Source organism: Malaclemys terrapin, chromosome 1 (genome assembly GCF_027887155.1).
Source record: "Malaclemys terrapin pileata isolate rMalTer1 chromosome 1, rMalTer1.hap1, whole genome shotgun sequence".
NCBI classification, from domain to species: Eukaryota; Metazoa; Chordata; order Testudines; family Emydidae; genus Malaclemys; species Malaclemys terrapin.
Genome location: NC_071505.1, coordinates 88,409,357 through 88,427,781, shown reverse-complemented (window position 1 = coordinate 88,427,781; position 18,425 = coordinate 88,409,357). Strand labels below are relative to the sequence as shown.

The window sequence follows — 18,425 nt, the reverse complement described above, 5'->3', positions numbered from 1 at the left end:
GGGTGGGTGGGTGTGTATATAATATGTGTGTGTGTGTGTGCTAACTTTTTCTGGGGATAGACTGAATTAATCCCCTCATCTCATACAGGGCTCTGAATAGTTGTCAGATGTTAATAAATTTCAGCCACTGCCAACTTGAATTGGATTGAAACTGGCGACCTGGAGGTGAGAAGATTTGTATCCCTTGAGCCAGGCTGCATATACAATTGTTTAAGCACACATAAAGAGATGCACGGGGCTAGAGGCAGCTAACGAGTGGAGGATGAGATGTAATGAAAAGGAAGAGACAACATATCAAAGCCAACATCTCCTCCCTTGGAGCAAGTGAAATGCTGGACACAGCTTTTTGTTTCCGTTCCCCTTTCATATCCTTATTTGTTCTTCCTTTGTCGAGCGCTCTAACTGGGCAGGCATCCTGCCTGAATAGCTCCTTTCTCCCTTGCTTGCTGTATCTCCTGCTGCTGCTTCCATCTACGCCCCACTTCCCCATTGTGCCAGAGTGCGTGGTTAAGGAAGAGGACAGACAACGGGAGATGGAGCAAAACAAGATGCACTGGCTTCTCTTTGAGTCTGTCAAAGAACTGTTTCAACGCCTTACATGTCTCTCCCTGGCTTTTATTCTTGCAGGTCCTTTTATTATTATTATTACTCCTTCAACTGTCAGACAAAGGCAAATCCGCCTGCTGCTGCACCAGTCCCTTTCTCTGCCATGTCCAGCTTGAACAGAAATCTTGTTGGCTCATGTGCTTGTGTGATCTTGCAAAGGCTGCTGCAGTTTCGGCTCAACTTAAGTTTTTGTTAAAAAAAAATGACAGAACCTAATGTAGGTAGAAATATTTGAATTAAAAAAAAAAGTTGGCTTTCACTAGAGCATTTCCATGCTGCATGAGAAATCTAACCTGACAAAGCTCATATTTTGCACCGGCATTTGAACATGAGAGTGGGGTATGGAATTATTTCAGTTTGATTAGTGGGAGGTGACTTAAGATAAACTATACTGCTGCATTTAGGTTGTCTTAAGTCATGTGATGGGCACCTAAAGAACATGATAAGTACCTTCTTTAACATATCTAAATAGGTGAACACAACTAACTGCCATGGGCTGGGGTAGAAAGCAAAACTGACTAGCAAAAGACTAATGTGCTTTCAGTATCCAAGCCAAGAGAAGTGGAAAAACACCACAGATAGCACCCAGGGGGAACAGTTAATTGGATTTTTAAAAAATGTTTTCAGTAAATTGAGTGGTATGTGTCCATGTGTGTACATTTTTGATATGAGTCTAATGGGCCAGATTCTTGATGATGTAAATCATTGTAGCTCCAATTCGTAGGATGGCTCACGTATTTTTGGAGGTTGGAACCCTAAAGAAGTTAGTAGGAGGCCAGGGGAAACACAAGCTCCTGACAGCCCATTTAAGATCCTCCCACAGCAGAAGCCACCACCCTTGACCTACATAGAACATCTTTTATCTTCTCACGGTTCAACAGCCTCTTTTGCCATAAGGGAGAATAGCAGATCTACCACTAATGCCCTCTCTAGTACGATGAGGGGGTGTGGAAAGGCTGACAATCACGAGGGCATGGAGAAGGAATTAAAGAGATTAAGATTAAAATAATTGGACCAGAGCCTCAGCAGCCGTAACTTGGCATAGCTCCTCTTAAGTGCCTAGATGTGTGTGTATGTGTAGGAGAGTTCGTGCATCTGTGAGTATGTTCTGTCTTTGAGGCTGCAGGAAGCCTTCCATTGAGTATGTGAGACGTTTAATAGGTGGAAGCAGAGAAAGGAGAGTAAGGGAGCTTCTTGTCTTCTCTAATATCCTTGTAAATAACTCCATGTACTTTATTGGCCGCCTCACACTCTCCTCAGTGGGGAGGAAGAGAATCAATAATCATTTAAAACTTTGCAGATCAATTAGCTGTGCAATGCAGGTGTGATAGCAGCTTTCCGACAGAGCCAGAGCTTGCTGGTTGACTCGGAAGGGGAGCGAGACAGGAGGGAGGGTGGAGTTTCTACCATTTCAACCATCTTGGAATATTAGAGAGCATTACCAGTGGCTGCTCTGGTGAGGACTTGGATTTCCTGAAGCACGATGATTGAAGCTGCATGATGGAACACCTTTACCAAGTCCAACCAATAATTCCTGTTACAGACAGCAAAGATATATCTGCTTTAAAGCAGGGGCTGAATCCAGAGCTCATGCCACACAGGCACAGAAATGCAGTTCTGGTCCTTCTCATAATGTTTCAGTACAGTGAACTCTCAAGTGACCACTCAAAGGACTGATGAGTCAGTCACTGGATCGAGGTGTTTTCTAAAAAAGGTGGAGCAGAATTGTACTCCACAGGATGGATTCTCATTTACACCAAGGCTCCCCCTGGCAGCATAAATGGTGTAGGAAAGGCCGAGGAGCATACCTCATGTGTTGGTGGCAAGGCCTTAGGCATACGCAGCACATGCAGCTGCATAGGGCACCATGAAATTTGGGGCACCAAATTGCCCCAAATTTCATGGTGTCCTAGGCAGCTGCATGCTGCATACGGGGCAACACCAGCCGCAGTGACCAGCCCTATTCCTCGGCCACCCTCCCCTGCAAGGGCAGGGCTGCCCCTAGGGGGGGTGTGGGGCCCCGGACAACTCTCTCTGCCCTGCCTCTCCCCCCTGCTCCGTCCCCGGCCTGCCCCCATTCCACCTCTCCACCCAGCAACCCCGCACTCACCGGCAATGGCGGGAAGTGGAGCAACCTGGCCCCAGCCCGCCCTGCTCTGCCAGCTCCCAGCCGTGGCGCTCTGCTTCCCGCCGCCGGTGAGTGAAGGGAAAGGATTGGCCCCCCGCACTCAGCGGCGGCGGGAAGCGGAGAGACAGAGCCCCAGCCCACTCTGCTACTCTTGCCCCAGCCCCAGCCATGTTGCTTGGGTTGGGGAAAGGACCGCCCCCGGCTCTCACTGGCGGCGGGAAGTGGAGCGCTGTGGCTGGGAGCTGGCGGAGTAGAGCAGGCTGGGGCCTGGCTGCTCCGCTTCCCGCCGCTGCCAGTGAGTGGGGGATCCCTTCCCCCAAGCCCCCTCCCCCGAGCGACACGGCTGGGGCCGGGGTGAGGGAAGCAGAGCGGGCTGCTCCTAGCCCCCCACTAATCCCCCAGGCCACTCTGGGCCTGTGGGGCCCCCCAAAGTGGCCCCCCCACAGTTCCTCCCTTCCAGACCCTGGGGCAGGGGAGGCTGCGTAGGGCACCCAAATGGCTAGGGACGGCCCTGGTTGGTGACCTCCCTGACTGGCAGAGAGCTGATGAAATGGCTCTGTGCCAGCCTGGTTCCCAGCCCCTGCTGTAAAGCCTGTGTTGGAATAGGCAGGGAGGTTGGGGTGGGGTATGTTCAGGGCAGGAAGGAGGTGTGGCCAGAGTAAACTGCACTATGGCTGTTCTCTGCTTCCCGCAGGAAGCGGAATATAAGTTGGCATGTTCCTGAGGCATCTCTGACCCAGAGTAGGGCCTGGGTAAGCTCCTGGCTGCCGCACAAAAAAGGGACTGCAAAGGTAGCTTAAAGCTTCCTACTGTCCTAAATGCAGAAAAGGAGCAACTGAGAATCTGGCCCCATATTTTTAGAGGTAGTGGATTCAGAGCTGGCTGTTTAGGCTAGTCTCAAGTACAGGTTTCACTGTATGTGGTGCTGCCTCATTGTGAGATGCAATGTCATGACACTGATATGAAGAAACAAACAGTGCAGCATAACTATTTCATCCTGCTAAACAAATGCAAAAAAGTGACAGCCTGAAAGCCTCAGGGACAGGGTCATTTGGCGCAGGTGTGCTTGCGGGATTGGGTTTGCCAAAGGACATTGGAGAATCTTGGCTTGTGCAAGCCTGATGCTAAATCTTGCTTGGGTCTGGATTTTGTTTTTGGAGTCAGTGTCCTGCCTTCTCCACACAATGCCCATGGTTCCCATAACCCTCACACCCCCTCCATTGACCTCTGTCTTATGGGAGTGTGAGGAAGCCTGATGGCTGACTCCCATTCACGTTGAAGGGGCTGCCCCAGCCGCTCCTTCTGCTGTAATCTTCTAAGAGCTGGGGGGGAAGAGGAAGGCAGAGCATTGTTGGCATTTCTCCCCAGAACTCAGGGGCCCCTCATGCCCTGGGAGTCTCAGAAAGAGCCTCCAGAGATTGCCTGATAGGCCCTGGGACTTCCACCATTCGAAGTGCCTGCTTCCCCCTTGCCGATCCACTAGCAAGCAGCCACCCTCAGGCCCTGGGAATCCCATCTGCAGTCCTCCTAGCCCCTCTACACAAGCAGCCCTGACAGGTGACCTCTCAGTTAGTTCCTCTCCTCTTCTTCTGCAGGACTGGTCCCCCTTAAGGCCCCAGTGGCTAGAGGAGATGCCAGCTAGCCTCTCCGTCCCCTTTCACCTGTTGTGGTGAGGGTGGCAAATCAAGGCCACTATCGTCCTCGGTCCAGAACGCGGATTGGATGGTGGTAGGAACTGCAGGGAGCAATACAGAGCTGTTGCCTGCTGCTGCCAATGCTGCCTCTAATGAGCTGGTGGCCACAGACACATTACTTGTGAGTGGTTGCTAAGGAAACCACATGTTCAGAACTGGAACCAAAATTACAGGGACCATTTTGTATTTGGAGCCTTAAATCCAGTCGTCTCAGAGATGTGCACGGATTCTATGGCGATGGCCGGGAACCATGCCATCTAGATTGACAGAAAGTGTGGAGCAGAAGTGGGTGGTTGGATCTGATGTGCTGGTTTTATCCCACCTCTAGAAAGCACCCTCATCCCTTGCCAGCAAACATAGTGATCTTGTTGCTAGGCCAACCTCAACAAGGTTGAAGCTTGTCGTTGTTTGTATTACGGTAGCACCTAGCGGCCCCAACCAAGATTAAGGCCCCATTGTACTAGGCATTGGACAGACACATGGGAAGAGACTGCCCCTGCCCCAAAAGCTTACAGTGAAAATCAACAAGACAAAGGGTGAAAAGAACGTTTAATGGATTGGGAACAGAGGCACAGACAGATTAAGTGACTTAGGCTTGTCTAAACAAACACTTTGCTGCAAGATGGGGTGTCAATCTATCCCCACTAGCCTACCACACACCAGCTGTGTGTGTAGGCCGTGCTGCTGCTCACTAAAAGTTCCCTAATGCACTTTGATCTACCCTGCTTTGAAATGGGAGTAGATTAAGGTACACAAGAGAACTTTTAGTGCATGACAGTAGGGTCCACAAAGACATTTAGGCAGCATCTGTGCTACAAGCCAGGGGTGTGATTCCCAGCTCATGTACACACACCTGGGCTAGCTCAGGTAGTGAGAGGTGTGAGGGTGTAAATAGCAGTGTAGCTGTGGCTGTAGCTGCACAGGTCAGAGCAGCAGGGGAATGTCTGAGCTGTGCTGAGTATGTACCTACCAGTTTGGGGCGGGTTTGTCCTTGGCACAGCTCAGCAGACTTCTGCTGCCACTACCTGTGCTGCTGTTTTTAGAACACTAATTCAATGAAAACTTGTGCAAACTGGGAAACACACCCCTAGTTCCATGTGTAGACGTAGCCTCAGGCTACGTCTAGGCCATTAGCTTGGGGTGTGAGTTCCCTGCTCACATACACATGCTTGCGCTAGCTCTCATTGAACTAGTGTGCTAAAAATAGTGGTGTAGCTGCAGTAGCGTGGGCAGTGGTGAATGGTAGCATGGGCTAGCCACCCTGGGCTCAGGGCTGACTTCTCTTGGGGATGGGAAGCCCACGCTGCCACTTGACCCTGCCCATGCTACTATTTTTACCATGCTAGCCCAATGACAGCTAGTATGAGAGTGTCTATGACAGCTTGGAATTACACCTCTAGCTCCAAGTGTAGACATGGCCTTAGTGTGCAGTCTGCCAGTGGGGGAATAGATGTACTTCTCAGCTTGCTGCAAACTAAGTGTTCATGTAGACAAGCCCCTACTCAAGGTCCCACAGGGTGTCAGTAGAAGAGCTGACACTCAGGGCCGGCTCTGGCTTTTTTGCCGCCCTAGGCAAAAAAGCCACCCGCCACCCGCCCCCCTCAGCGCGGCAGGGGAGGGCGCCGAGCAATCCCCGACCGGCCGGAGCGCCGGGGGGAGGGCGGCGAGCCCGCCGCGGCTCTGCTCTGCTCTCCCCAGCGGCCAGAGCGCCGGAAGCAGGGTGGAGAGCCCAGCTGGGGCTCTCTGCTCTCCCCGGCGGCCAGAGCGCCGGGAGGAGGGCCGCTCTCCCCGGCGGCCAGAGCGCCGGGGGAAGGTGGAGAGCCCCCGGCGGCCAGAGCGCCGGGGGGAAGGCGGAGAGCCCGCCGCGGCTCTCCGCTCTTCCCGGCGGCCAGAGTGCCGGGAGCAGGGCGGAGAGCCCGCCGCGGCTCTCCGCTCTCCCCGGCGGCCCGAGTGCCGAGGGGAGGGCGGAGAGCCCCCGGCGGCCGGAGCGCCGCGGGGAGGGCGGCGAGCCCAGTCGCGGCCCCGCTCTTGGGCAGGAGTGCCCTGCCGCGCCACCCCCCTCCAGGCGTCGCCCCAAGCACATGCTTGGTGGGCTGGTGCCTGGAGCCGGCCCTGCTCACACTTGACCCCACATCTCCTGAGTCTAAATCGAGTGCAAATACCAGAAGACCATCCTTTCTCAAGTGTTGATGCAGTTCTGGCCTGAACACTCTCATAAAACCCCTTGTGTGCCCAGAGCCTTTTTAACTTCTCTTTGTTCCCCTTTCTTTTCCCTGCACTATCCTCCTGCTTCCTTGTAGTAGCCCGAAACTAGAAATACCAAAATAACTAATGGATGGGCTGCTCTTATGAATATCTGTGACCTATTCACATCTGGGCAGCAGTGGAAATTTTGTGAGAGAAGATTTCCCACTCCAAAGAGGTTCTGATGGATTTGGAGAAGTTGATGAACTTTGAATACTTATCTAAATGGAATCACTGTACTTTTTTGAGGTTTCCTCCCCACTGCTCAGAAGAGAGCAAGGGCCCTCTTGATGTAATGAAAGAGCAGTTAATTTAGAAATGATAAAAAGAAATACAACTTCACACAGGATGTAGCTGATTTGTGGAATTTCCTCTATGCCCTCCTGCCAAGTACTGGGACTGGATTTTTAAGTGCTGGATAATGTTATAACCACTAATGATAAGAGGTTGCTTTACTCATTGGTATGTCAACTGGCATATAGTCAGATTTAATGTTTCAGGGTGCAAGCTGGTCACCTCTGAGGGCCAGAAAAAAATCCCCCACACAAACAGCATAATGTAACTTGCTGAGTGGATTATGGGGCATTTTTTGCCTTTCTTTAAGTCATCAGAGACTGGTCGTGTCAGGATACTTGACGAAATGGACTACTGGTCTGATCTGGTATGGTAGGAGTATGACAGAGTGCAAGGCGCAAACAGGTGAACCTGCACTCTGAGCATTCTGATATTAATTAGTTCCCCTGGAGAAAGCAGATGAGGCTAATTAGTCAATCAGGATGGCTGTCTAAGATAATTATCCTATCAGCCCAGAGCAGATAAGAAAAGGTACAGGAAGGAGGAAGGGGGAGAAAATCCCTCCCCCCCGGGCTAGCTGACCCTAGCCATACAGAGGCTCAGAGCAGAGAGACCTCTGTTCCCCTCAGGCAGTGGTGAGAGGGCCAAAAGCTATGTTAACATTGCAAATAGACTGTTGCACAAGGATTGTTGTATTGGAGGGGTGGAGGAAACGCACAATAAAAGGATATGGTGATGGCACAACCATGGGAGTCAGTGCAATGTTTGCAGGAAGAAGGCAAGAGAGGAGCCATGCCCCGTGACAAGGAGGTAGGATTCTGGACTGGTAGCATGATCTGGTGTGAACAGGATAGCTGACTAAATGGACCAGAGGTCTAATCCAGGTAGTCCCATATATATTTACACCTATCACATAACAACCTTTGTGATTTGGTCCAAACTTTGTAGATTGGACTGTAGCCACTTCTGATGAATTATGGCTCTAGCTATGTATTCTATTATTTTTCTGGTCTCCTTCCTCTGAAGCATCCGAGATGGCCACAGCTGGAAATGGGACACTGGATGGGGTAGGTCAATGTCTCAGGTGGCACTGAGCATTCTGGTTCTCAGGTAGTTGGCTGGCTGGTTCTAACTGATTGCCACGTGTTGGGTTGGGAAGGAATTTTTCCTCAGGTCAGATTGGCAGGAACCTTGGGGGCTTTTGCCTTCCTCTATGGTGTGTGGATGCAGTTCAGTTGCCAGGATCATCTGGGTATCTCTCACTTAATCATTTCCCTGCCATTTCCGGGGCCTTGGGCACTGGTGCACCTGTATCCCTCCTATTCTCTGCCTGTGGCACATCATATCATAGTCTCCTGCGGGCTGTAGTACTTTGGTCTAATTTCAATTGTTGGGTTCAGCATGTACATGCTGGGTAATACTGGTGGCCTGTGATATACCAGAGGTCAGACTAGATGATCTGGTGGTCCCTTCTAGTCTTAAACTCTGTGACTAATCAAAGGATTATTCATTTCCCTAAGGTTTAATACTGTGTGTTCTATAGAGCAAGGCATACCTGGAGGGGAGGAAATATCATTATCCTACCACATGACAGATATTGGGGATTATAGGGTATTTTGTGTCTCCTCTGTTGCAGTATGTCTGGAATGATTCCTTGCAAACCCCTTAAACCAGGAATTGAAAATTACTTACAATTTTCAGTCTCCTGCATTGGCTTTAATAGAAACCTGCTTTGGTCGAGCTCCAGAGGGACTCCTTGGCGCACAGGCACTTATAGCGATCCCAATCGGCTGGGCAGTGGTTGATTTTTGGGGCCTTGCAGCAAAAGGTTTCTGTTGTTGCAGAGAAATTGATGTCATGGAGTCAGGTCTGGTGTAATCTGTTTTATACCATTTGCGTATTCTAATCAACATGATGCATGTGAGTCCTATTGCTCTGAAACTGAGAGAGACTCAACTGTGCAGAAAGGCAACTCTGGTTCCCCAGCTCAGTCACTCTGAACAGCCAATAGGTACAGCAGCCACCATTCCTGACTTTCCATCCTCCCAATTGTCACAGACTGTCCCTTCCTGGCTGTCCTATCACCTCCAGGGACTAGAAGAGCAACAGCAAAATTCATCACCCTGCCCTAGGCTGACGCGGTACTGCTCAATACATGACAATATACAGCCTATCAGAACCTCCTGATTACTGAGCATTCTGGACTTTAGCTTTCTTATGACAATAATAACATTCAGCCACTCAGAACATCTCATTCACTGAAGAGTCCAAACCCTACAGTTTGAGGCTTTCTGTTGGGAACTGTTCTGTCATCAAATGAGGTGGGAAGAAGTTGGAATCACTGTTAACTAAGATCAATGGGGAAAAGTGTCGTGAGGAAATGCCACAAGTCTAGGGATCTCAGCATTCCTTTGTGTGTGCCTGAAGAAGAGCTCTGTGTAAGCTCGAAAGCTTGTCTCTCTCACCAACAGAAGTTGGTCCAATAAAAGCTATTACCTCACCCACCTTTTCTCGTGTGTGTGTGTGTGTGTGTGTGTGTGTGTGTGTGTGTGTGAAAGAGAGAGAGAGAGAGACTGAGTAAGAAAGACTCTGTCCCACATCTTATTCTCTATAAGGAGTCACAATACTCTTGTCTGTCATACTACACTACTCTCCATAGCAACCCAACAGGATGTCCTAAGTAGAGGGTTCACAATTCTGTGATTCAGCATATTAGCATATAGTTCTATGTACAGGAATTATTGTATTTTTCAAAACTAAATATAATAATTAAATGCAGAGAGAAAAACAAGCGGAAGCCTTTGTCTCAAGGCTAGCCTGAGGCCATGGTGAGTTGGGGGTAAGGATAAGCAGGAGTAAATGAATACTTAAACAACAATGATCTTGTTTTGATTTCAGCTCTGCTATAACAAACAGGCCTGAGAAATATAGAAAAATTAATTATAAGACTTTGAATTTCTATGAAATTTTCCATCAGGAACAATGAACATCCCACCATGACTGTGATGAATAGGTGGGAACATGGTGGGGTCTCCTTTTTGCACCCACAGCATCTGTGGTAACTTGGGCTGAGGCTTGCCTAAAAATATAGCCCTGAATGACTTGCTCCAGGTCACACAGGAGTTTTGTGGTGGTGCCAGATACAAAAGTAGCCTAGGCTCCTGACTCCCACTACTGTACTTAAACCACAATGCCTACTTTCTTCTCTAGAAGTCATAGAATTTAAGGTTAGAATCTAATCTGATCTGACCTCCTGTGTATTACAGGCCACCAACACCCTCAACACCCACACATTAAGCCCAACAACCGAGGTGAGGCAAATGGGTGGTACTGGAAATGGGAGAGACAAGATTGGGGGCCTGATTCATCATTGCCCTAGGGCTAGTCAGGCTGCTGCAAAGTGACTGTAAGGCAGATGTAAGCCTCTTCCTGAGGAAAGGGGCCTGTATGCTGTGCAAAGAGCCAACTCTGCATGGCCACTGTAGGAGCCCCTGGTGCAGGAGGAGGCATGGCTAGGGTGGGGCCATTGAAACAGGGCTGGGGGCTGCCCTAGCCAATGCAGAGAGTCAAACTGGCCCCCGGCAGCCCTAGAATAGGAGTGGCACAAGCCACCTTTCCACTCTCCTTGGGCTGGCACCTGCACCAGTGCAGGGATGATTCTGTCCCTAAGTGTCTTCCAAAAGTTTGACTAATGCCTCCTTGCCTGTAAAGTGAATACATGTAATCTACATGCTCCTTGTGTGAATTATATTAATGACACCCCCAGCCAGGATGCCTGCAACAGGGATTGACCATGGGAGCTAAAAGTATGGGCCTCTACTGCCTGAACTAAAAGTCCCATCTCTTAGCTTGAAGCCAGTAGCAAAATCATAAACATCAGTGAGTTCCTGCCACTAGAAGGGGACAGGCAGTCACGCTGTGTAAGTGAGTGTTACATAAAGAAAACCCCCAAACAGAAATAAAACAGAATATTGATCTTCTCCCTTCACTAAGTCAGATGCTATATTGCTTAGTATGGGGCTCTGTAGGCCTGGAAGACAACTGATCTGCTGCAACGGCACTAATTCTTGGTTGATCCCAGTCTCCAGCACACCAAGAGTCTGAAATCGAAGCCCTGTCAATTCCAGGCTACAGCACTGAGTTGCTGTTGTCTGTGAGGGAGCGATCACTTCCACCTGCCTAGGGAATCCAGAGAAGCTGAGAGAAGTGAGTTTGTGAGAAATCCCCTCCCTTCCCCGGGGCTTCTCCTGCCATTTTTGAGGCAAATGGCTTGTTAAACTATAGTGATCAGCTCCAATTGATCCAGCCCCTGAGGCCTGAGTTGCTGGAGCACCTCTCCACAGAGAGAGAGACATGCTATGCTCCCAGGAGTCAGAGGAAAACTCCCAGCTTAACCTAATACAGTTTCTGCCTGGTTCTCCCCTGAGAGGGAAGGTGTTTGGGGGATCACAAAGGGGATAAGTGATGCTGCCTTTGAGGGAAATGGATACATGTTAACTCGCTTTGGATCTTGAGCCATCTCTGTATAATGCGCTCCCTCCACCGAGACACTTCAGACCTCCCCCAGCCCCAAAGCATGGCTCCCAAGGGAGTTAGGATGCAATTGGCTATTACCCCTGCCTGTGACATACACACTTGTGATACAACATCCCCATTTGAGAGGGGTTACGTTATGGCACTACTGCTAGTTCCAGCAACAATGACTTCAGAGCAGATTTTCTGTGGGACGCCATCTGTCAGCTGGAGATCATGCTGTGTCGACTCAGCCGCTCCACCCTCAGCTCAGCTGTACAAAACTGCAGATCCCTGACCCTGTAGAGCTACAATGGGGATTGTGCAATGGAGTCTCTGCTCTCCATGTTTGAGGGGATTTTGTGCCATGTTTTCTTTTCTTATACAGCACTTAGCAATGGGTAACATTTGGCCCACAGCTGGGAGAGATGGATGAGAAGCAACTGCAAGGACAGGCTTGAAGTCAGAGATTGCAGTGATGACCTCTTCATCTATAACCAATCCCTTAATTAGCCCCCTGGTGCTAATACCAATGCTTGCTCTCTAGCTATATCTCTAGTCACTGGTGGCTCTAATTTAAAATTTTAGGTGGGGCAGTGTAAGCCAAATACTGCTGGGAATCTTGGGGGCTGTGTTCCTCTGTGGATACTTTTGAAGTCTAGATGGGAAAAGGCATTATTCTTGGGCATGTTAGAAAGCAATGTGGCAATTTCAAGTTTGTATTGTTAATCTTTCTGAGCAGGGTGGTGTCCTAACAGCAGAACCACCGTTGTTTCTGTCACCTTGCCCGGACACTTACCAATAGTGGTGATAACTAGCTCCCTCCCTTGTCTGGAACCGTAACCCTCTCACATCTTTACAGTCTCCTCTCTCTCCCTGATCAACAGCTACATGTGGTCAGGAAAGGGGGAGAAGGAGAAAAATTGTGACACTTTGAAAATATTCCTTTTGTTTTTTTGTCAAATACGTTTTCAGTGAAATTTTCCATCCACCTCTACCAGCAACTCAAGTCAGATTTATCGTAGGAGAAAATGTCCCTCTATATGTTATTGTCCTCTCCTTCCTCCACCATCCCCCCCCCCTTCTCTGAGTGCTGAGCTGGCGAAGCACTGGAGCATTTGGCCAATTGAAATGCTGGGTTGATTAAGTACTAAGGAGCATTGTGCCAGGCAGAAAGCTGGACTGGCTTGAACAATCGTAGCCCTCTCGTTTTGAAGAGAGGTTGCCCCCTCCTCCTACTGCTGTTGTAATAAAAATGCATGAAATTGCCCAAGAGTAATTATTACCAGCACAGACAACTAGCCTCTGATGTTTGATTTGAGGATGAGGGTGTGTGTGTACGTGTGGGGGGAGGCACTGTTAATTGAGATTGAAACTGAGACTGAGACTTTTTAAAACCCATCTTATTCTATTCGTATTTACATAATGCACTAATGCTTTGGTTGGTGTGGATTTCGTAGCTTCGCCCCAGTGGAAATGGAGATTTCCTATCGCAGACATTGGGGTAGAACAACCTGAGGGACGTTTGGCTGTACAGTCCTGTAGTTTAAGATGTCTGACCCACACCCTCTATTGTAATATCTGAATATGTTTCAAATCACCAAGATTAGGATGGCAAGGACTTATTAAGTTATGTCACTTCTCCCCCTCCCATGTGTCAGTACAATCCTAAACAAGTCCTTTTCCTCCTTGATCTATACACCCTTTAAATGCTAGCAGATTTATTATCTTCCATCTCTTAGGTGTCATTTAGCCAAGTGAGAAAATACTGAAAGAGCTAAAAAATGTATCAAGTGAGGGTCTGTGTACTCTATGGCTAGGACCCTACCAAATTCACAGTCCATTTTGGTCAATTTCACAGTTTAAAAATCATAAAATTAATGGTTTCAGATATTTAAATCTGAAATTTCACAGTATTGTAGCTGTGGGGGTCCTGACCCAAAATGGGGCAATGGGCGGGGGGTCACAAAGTTATAGTGGGTGGGGTCATGGTATTGCCACCCATACTTCTCTGCTGCTGCCTTCTTTACAGGTTGGCAGCCAAAGAGCAGCTTCTGGCTGGGTGCCCAGCTCTGAAGGCAGCACCACTGCCAGCAGCAGCGCAGAAGTAAGGATGGCAATACGATACTATGCCACCCTCACTTCTGCGTTGCTGCGGGCAGCAACTCTGCCTTCAGAACTGGAGTCCCAGCCAGCAGCCATGGAGCTTCCTGAAGCTGGGAGAGATTCCTGGAGATGGATCTCTGACCTGACAGCAGCCCGTGCAGAGGAAGAAGTCATCCTGTCCCACCCCAGCCCATTCGGGACTAGCAGCTGGAGCCCCACTCATAGTAGGAGCTCCTGGTTGGGGCGCCCTCAGCCCTGCCCCTCCCTGGCTCCAGACCCATTACTTGGGAGTTAAAGGGGTTTTGGGCTGGCTGTGTGAATGAGTGGGGGAGGTGACCAGGGGCCCTGGGTGGTCACCCACTCGCCTACCTGTAAGGCCAGCCTTGCCCCCCCCATACCATCAACACAAATATTGATGACCCCCCCCATACCATGCCACCCTCACTTCTGTGCTGCAGCTGGTTGTGATGCTGCCTTCAGAATTGGGCTCCCAGCCAGCAGCCGCCACTCTCCAGCCACGTAACTCTGTGAAATCTGGTCTCCCTGACAATAGCCAGATTTCATGGGGGAGATCAGATTTCACGGTCCATGACACGTTTTTCACGGACGTGAATTTGGAAGGGCCCTATCTATGGCTAAGTCCCTCAGTTCTGTGAGTCTTTGGTAGAAATTATGGAAATTCTGTAGCAGCTTTAGATAAATTTATGAAAAGGAGGATTTTATTGAATTTAATATGAAGATGAATAATACGATCATATAGCTCCCTGTGTTGTTTTTATATTAAATTTATTTTAAGATTTCTCTCCAGTTTCAGTGTTCAGTTGCAATACAATGTCATCTTCAGGTTTCAGAGTTAACAGTCCATTACAATGAAATGTCTCAGAGCTATTTGTTCAGGCTGTCTTTAAACTCAGATGTCACTGCATTAGTTTACATTTGGGTCACATTTTCATGTTTTTTTTCCCATAACCATCAAGGCTAGAAATATATCTTTTTAAAGAAATATGAGATTTTTGTGGCAAAGAGTGAATTCTATGACTAGTTCAACCACAGAATACATGGGACACAAATAAGGACTTTGGTTATTTTTGGTTGTTCTCTGACTTGCTTTCAAGTTGCTATTATTTTTCTGCTTTTCTGAGATGCTCAGAACTGTATGCAGTGTTCTAGGAGTGGTGTTAACACTACTTTTAAAAATGGAGAGAGAATTTGGTGGGATAACTGACCTCACTGTTGTTTAAATACCATAGCTCAGAGGCTCTCAACTACTTTCCAGACTATTGTACCCCTTTCAGGAGTCTGATTTGTCTTGTGTACCCCCAAGTTCCACCTCACTTAAAAACTACTTGCTTACAAGATCAGACATAAAAATACAAAAGTGTCACAGCCACACTGTTACTGAAAATTTGCTGACTTTCTCATTTTTATTGTATAATTATAAACTAAATCAATTGGAATATAAATAGTGTATAGTTTATAGAGGGGTATAAACAAGTCATTGTCTGTATCAAATTTTAGGTTGTACTGACTTTGCTAGTGCTCTTTATGGAGCCTGTTGTAAAACTAGGCAAATAGCTAGATGAGTTGATGTACCCCCCGGAAGACGTCTGCGTATCCCCAGGGGTAAACATACCCCTGGTTGAGAACCACTGCCATAGCTTACAGAGGGTTAAGGGACAACACAAGATCAGGTCTGGAAAGTGAGCCAAGCAGGTTACGGCTGGGTACTGGGATAGGATTTTCTTTCCAGAGTTGCTCAGCTATGGAATATTCTGCTAAAGGAGAGAGAGTGGAAGCAGATAATCAAAAACATTCTTAAGGAAAGAATGGATGGACGATTTAGCTGGGACCTTGGTTGAAAAGCAGCTTTGCCTGCCAGACAGTAGGAGGATGGTTTTGGTAGAGATCTGCTCTTCACTCTATTCTAAATTTGTGTATGTCCTGAGGTAAAGTTTTAGGGCATTTATGGGCTTATTGTGTGCAATAGATTTCCTCTGACCTAAAACACCTGTTTATCTCCTTTATGACCTCTGTTCCAATTCTTCAGGCTTGCTGGGAAGAGGCAAGGCCAGTGCTTCATTCCTAAAACTGGCTGTGGATGGCCCACCTTATTGTCACATGAATCTCTGCTGAAGTCCAACATTTAATTCTACCATTTTTTAGGGGCTCAATCGTATGCCATTGAAGTCAATGGGAGTTTTATCTTGATTTTAAAAGGCATAAGATCAATCCATAAATGAAACTACTATGGAAATGCTTCCTTCATTCATTTCCAACATGGATTGGGGAAAAGCAGGGATGTAAAATTACACTGGACCGTTGACAAATTGCAAGTCTGATGTATTGTGAACCACCAGTATGGGAAACACTTTCATTGTGCCACTGGCTAACTGGGATTTGTAGAAAAGCTTTTTCTAAAGATCACTTTTTGAAGTTTTAAAATTGATTCATTTTAATTTTTCTTTCATGCAAAGGCCTGAGCATGGTAAGAAAGGCAACCTAATACAGGTGGAGGGATAAGAAAAACACCCCAAAAGAAATAGCATGTATTCTGTCCCTGTGACCTCATCTACACTGAACTCATTCATCCCTCTCTTCCAGGATTACTTCTAATATTCCAGACCCCTAAGCAGCTTCAAATAGCCATACTCAAAAAGAAAACAAGAACAACCACCATAAAATATTTTCTTTCCCTCCTCCTTGGTATTTGCCCAGCTCTGTTATTAACAATAATAATCCTTGAATCTTGTTGTAACACAGACGTTCTTTGGCAAAGGGTCCCCTGTTCTCAGAAAACATCTCTCACCCTGGACCTGACAAACTCACTACACCAAACACATATCTTACAGGATATTTGTCCACAAAGAGTAACATGTACAGCATCTACAGAAAGCTCGTAACTTGTTGAGATTCATAATCCTTGTCAGATGTATGTACAGGTAGTATTTAAGGAATAATTTATTTATATTGAAAGTATACTTTATGAACTCAGAGTAAAAACTAGTCACCAGGTGTAATGTGATGACCCATTCAAGCATGAGGGCATTACCCCTCCCTAGTCAGCTGGCAAGGTAATGCAAGGTACGATTGTATACCCTTGCAACATCCCAGAAATCATCAAAGACAATTCCGAATGACCAAAACCACTCAGAGGTGAAATGGAACATTATAGCAGGCAGGAGATTGCCCTGGCTATGAATAAAGACAAAAGACTGTTTCAGTATAACAGAGTGTAGGGAAATGCCCTCTGTATTCATTCACTGAGGAAACCCCTTAAGAAGCAGGGGGCTTTCATGAACATTTGGATTCTGGCTCTGCAACAGACTGAACTTTGTGAGGAAAGGTAACTATTGATAAATGTAGACCAGGGTTCACATTTTTTGATTTGTTTGGCATTGTAACCATTTGCTTCCATCACTTTCTCTCACTTCCAGTTATTTTATTTAAGAAAAAATAAATACTTTACTTTCATTTTATGGTAAGCACTCACAAGTGTTGTGGGTTACAGGAGTGGTGGTTTAAGTTAAAACTGGTAAATTGGGGTACATGGCTGCAGAGGACCTGAAATTTCTGCAGGCAGCCATTGTCAGGGACTGGATATCACAGGGGAATGATGTACAAGAACTGGGGATTTGAGTGCATCTATTGTTACCCTGAAAGGCAAAGTTAGGGCTGGCAAAACCCAGAGGAAAGGATGCTTGGGTGGCTGAAAGGCAGGTGATGCCAGAGAGCTGACATCCAGCTTCCACAAAAAGCCTCCCTCTTTCAGGAGGCAGGAGATAACAAGGTGGCTCACAGTCCTTGGTGTCCTGAGAACTGTCACACCTGCCCAAAACACAAAGAAAAGAGGTGTATAGCCTATCTCCCCTCTTCCCCTACTCATTGGAGTTGGCCATGAGCTTGTTTTTTTATTTTCTTTGACCCCCTTCTTGTTTTTTCTCTCTCTTTTTCATTCTGTTCTAGGATGAGTCATCCATGTTCTTCCAGTTTGGCCCATCAATAGAACAGCAAGCCTCCGTCATGCTGAACATCATGGAAGAATATGACTGGTACATCTTCTCCATTGTCACTACCTACTTCCCTGGCTACCAGGACTTCGTCAACAAGATCCGCAGCACCATCGAGAACAGCTTCGTGGGCTGGGAGCTGGAGGAGGTCCTCTTGCTGGACATGTCCCTGGATGATGGAGACTCAAAGATCCAGAACCAGCTCAAGAAGCTCCAGAGCCCTGTCATACTCCTCTACTGCACTAAGGAAGAGGCCACCTACATCTTTGAGGTGGCCAACTCTGTGGGGCTGACAGGCTATGCTTACACATGGATCGTGCCCAGCCTGGTGGCAGGGGATACAGACACAGTGCCATCTGAGTTCCCCACTGGCCTCATCTCTGTGTCGTACGATGAGTGGGACTATGGCCTTCCTGCCAGGGTGAGGGATGGGATAGCCATAATCACCACGGCTGCTTCTGACATGCTGTCTGAGCACAGCTTCATCCCTGAGCCCAAGAGCAGCTGTTACAACACCCAGGAGAAACGGATCTACCAGTCCAACATGCTGAACAGGTAAGGGTAATGGGTGGGAAATGGGGGTCACAAGCAGGCATCTGAAAAACCCTTCTGAAGTTTGTGGCATTTAGGAGACCAGTAGGGAGAGCAACCCAAGATAGTATTAATTGGAAGCTGAGCAAATGGAAGGTTTTTAATGGTCTGGCCAGTTCTGAGGTGGTTCATGTCCTTTCATGCTGCTACTTCAACAGCTCTCGGTGGTGCTGGTGGGAAAGTCAATACCGAACAGGGGCCAGAGCACCCAGGAGGTGGATGAACAGTGACTGCATAGTGCAA

General features: G+C 47.8%; 1 protein-coding gene across 1 annotated transcript in view; it reads left to right on the top strand.

The window, feature by feature from the left end:
* The window catches only part of GRIN2B (glutamate ionotropic receptor NMDA type subunit 2B), a 270,066-nt gene that overhangs the window by 103,034 nt on the left and 148,607 nt on the right, over nt 1–18,425 (top strand). Inside the window, exon 4 of the mRNA XM_054029921.1 lies at nt 17,548–18,146. Coding sequence (XP_053885896.1) covers nt 17,548–18,146 — 599 coding nt within the window. The remainder of the gene's footprint in view (nt 1–17,547; nt 18,147–18,425) is intronic.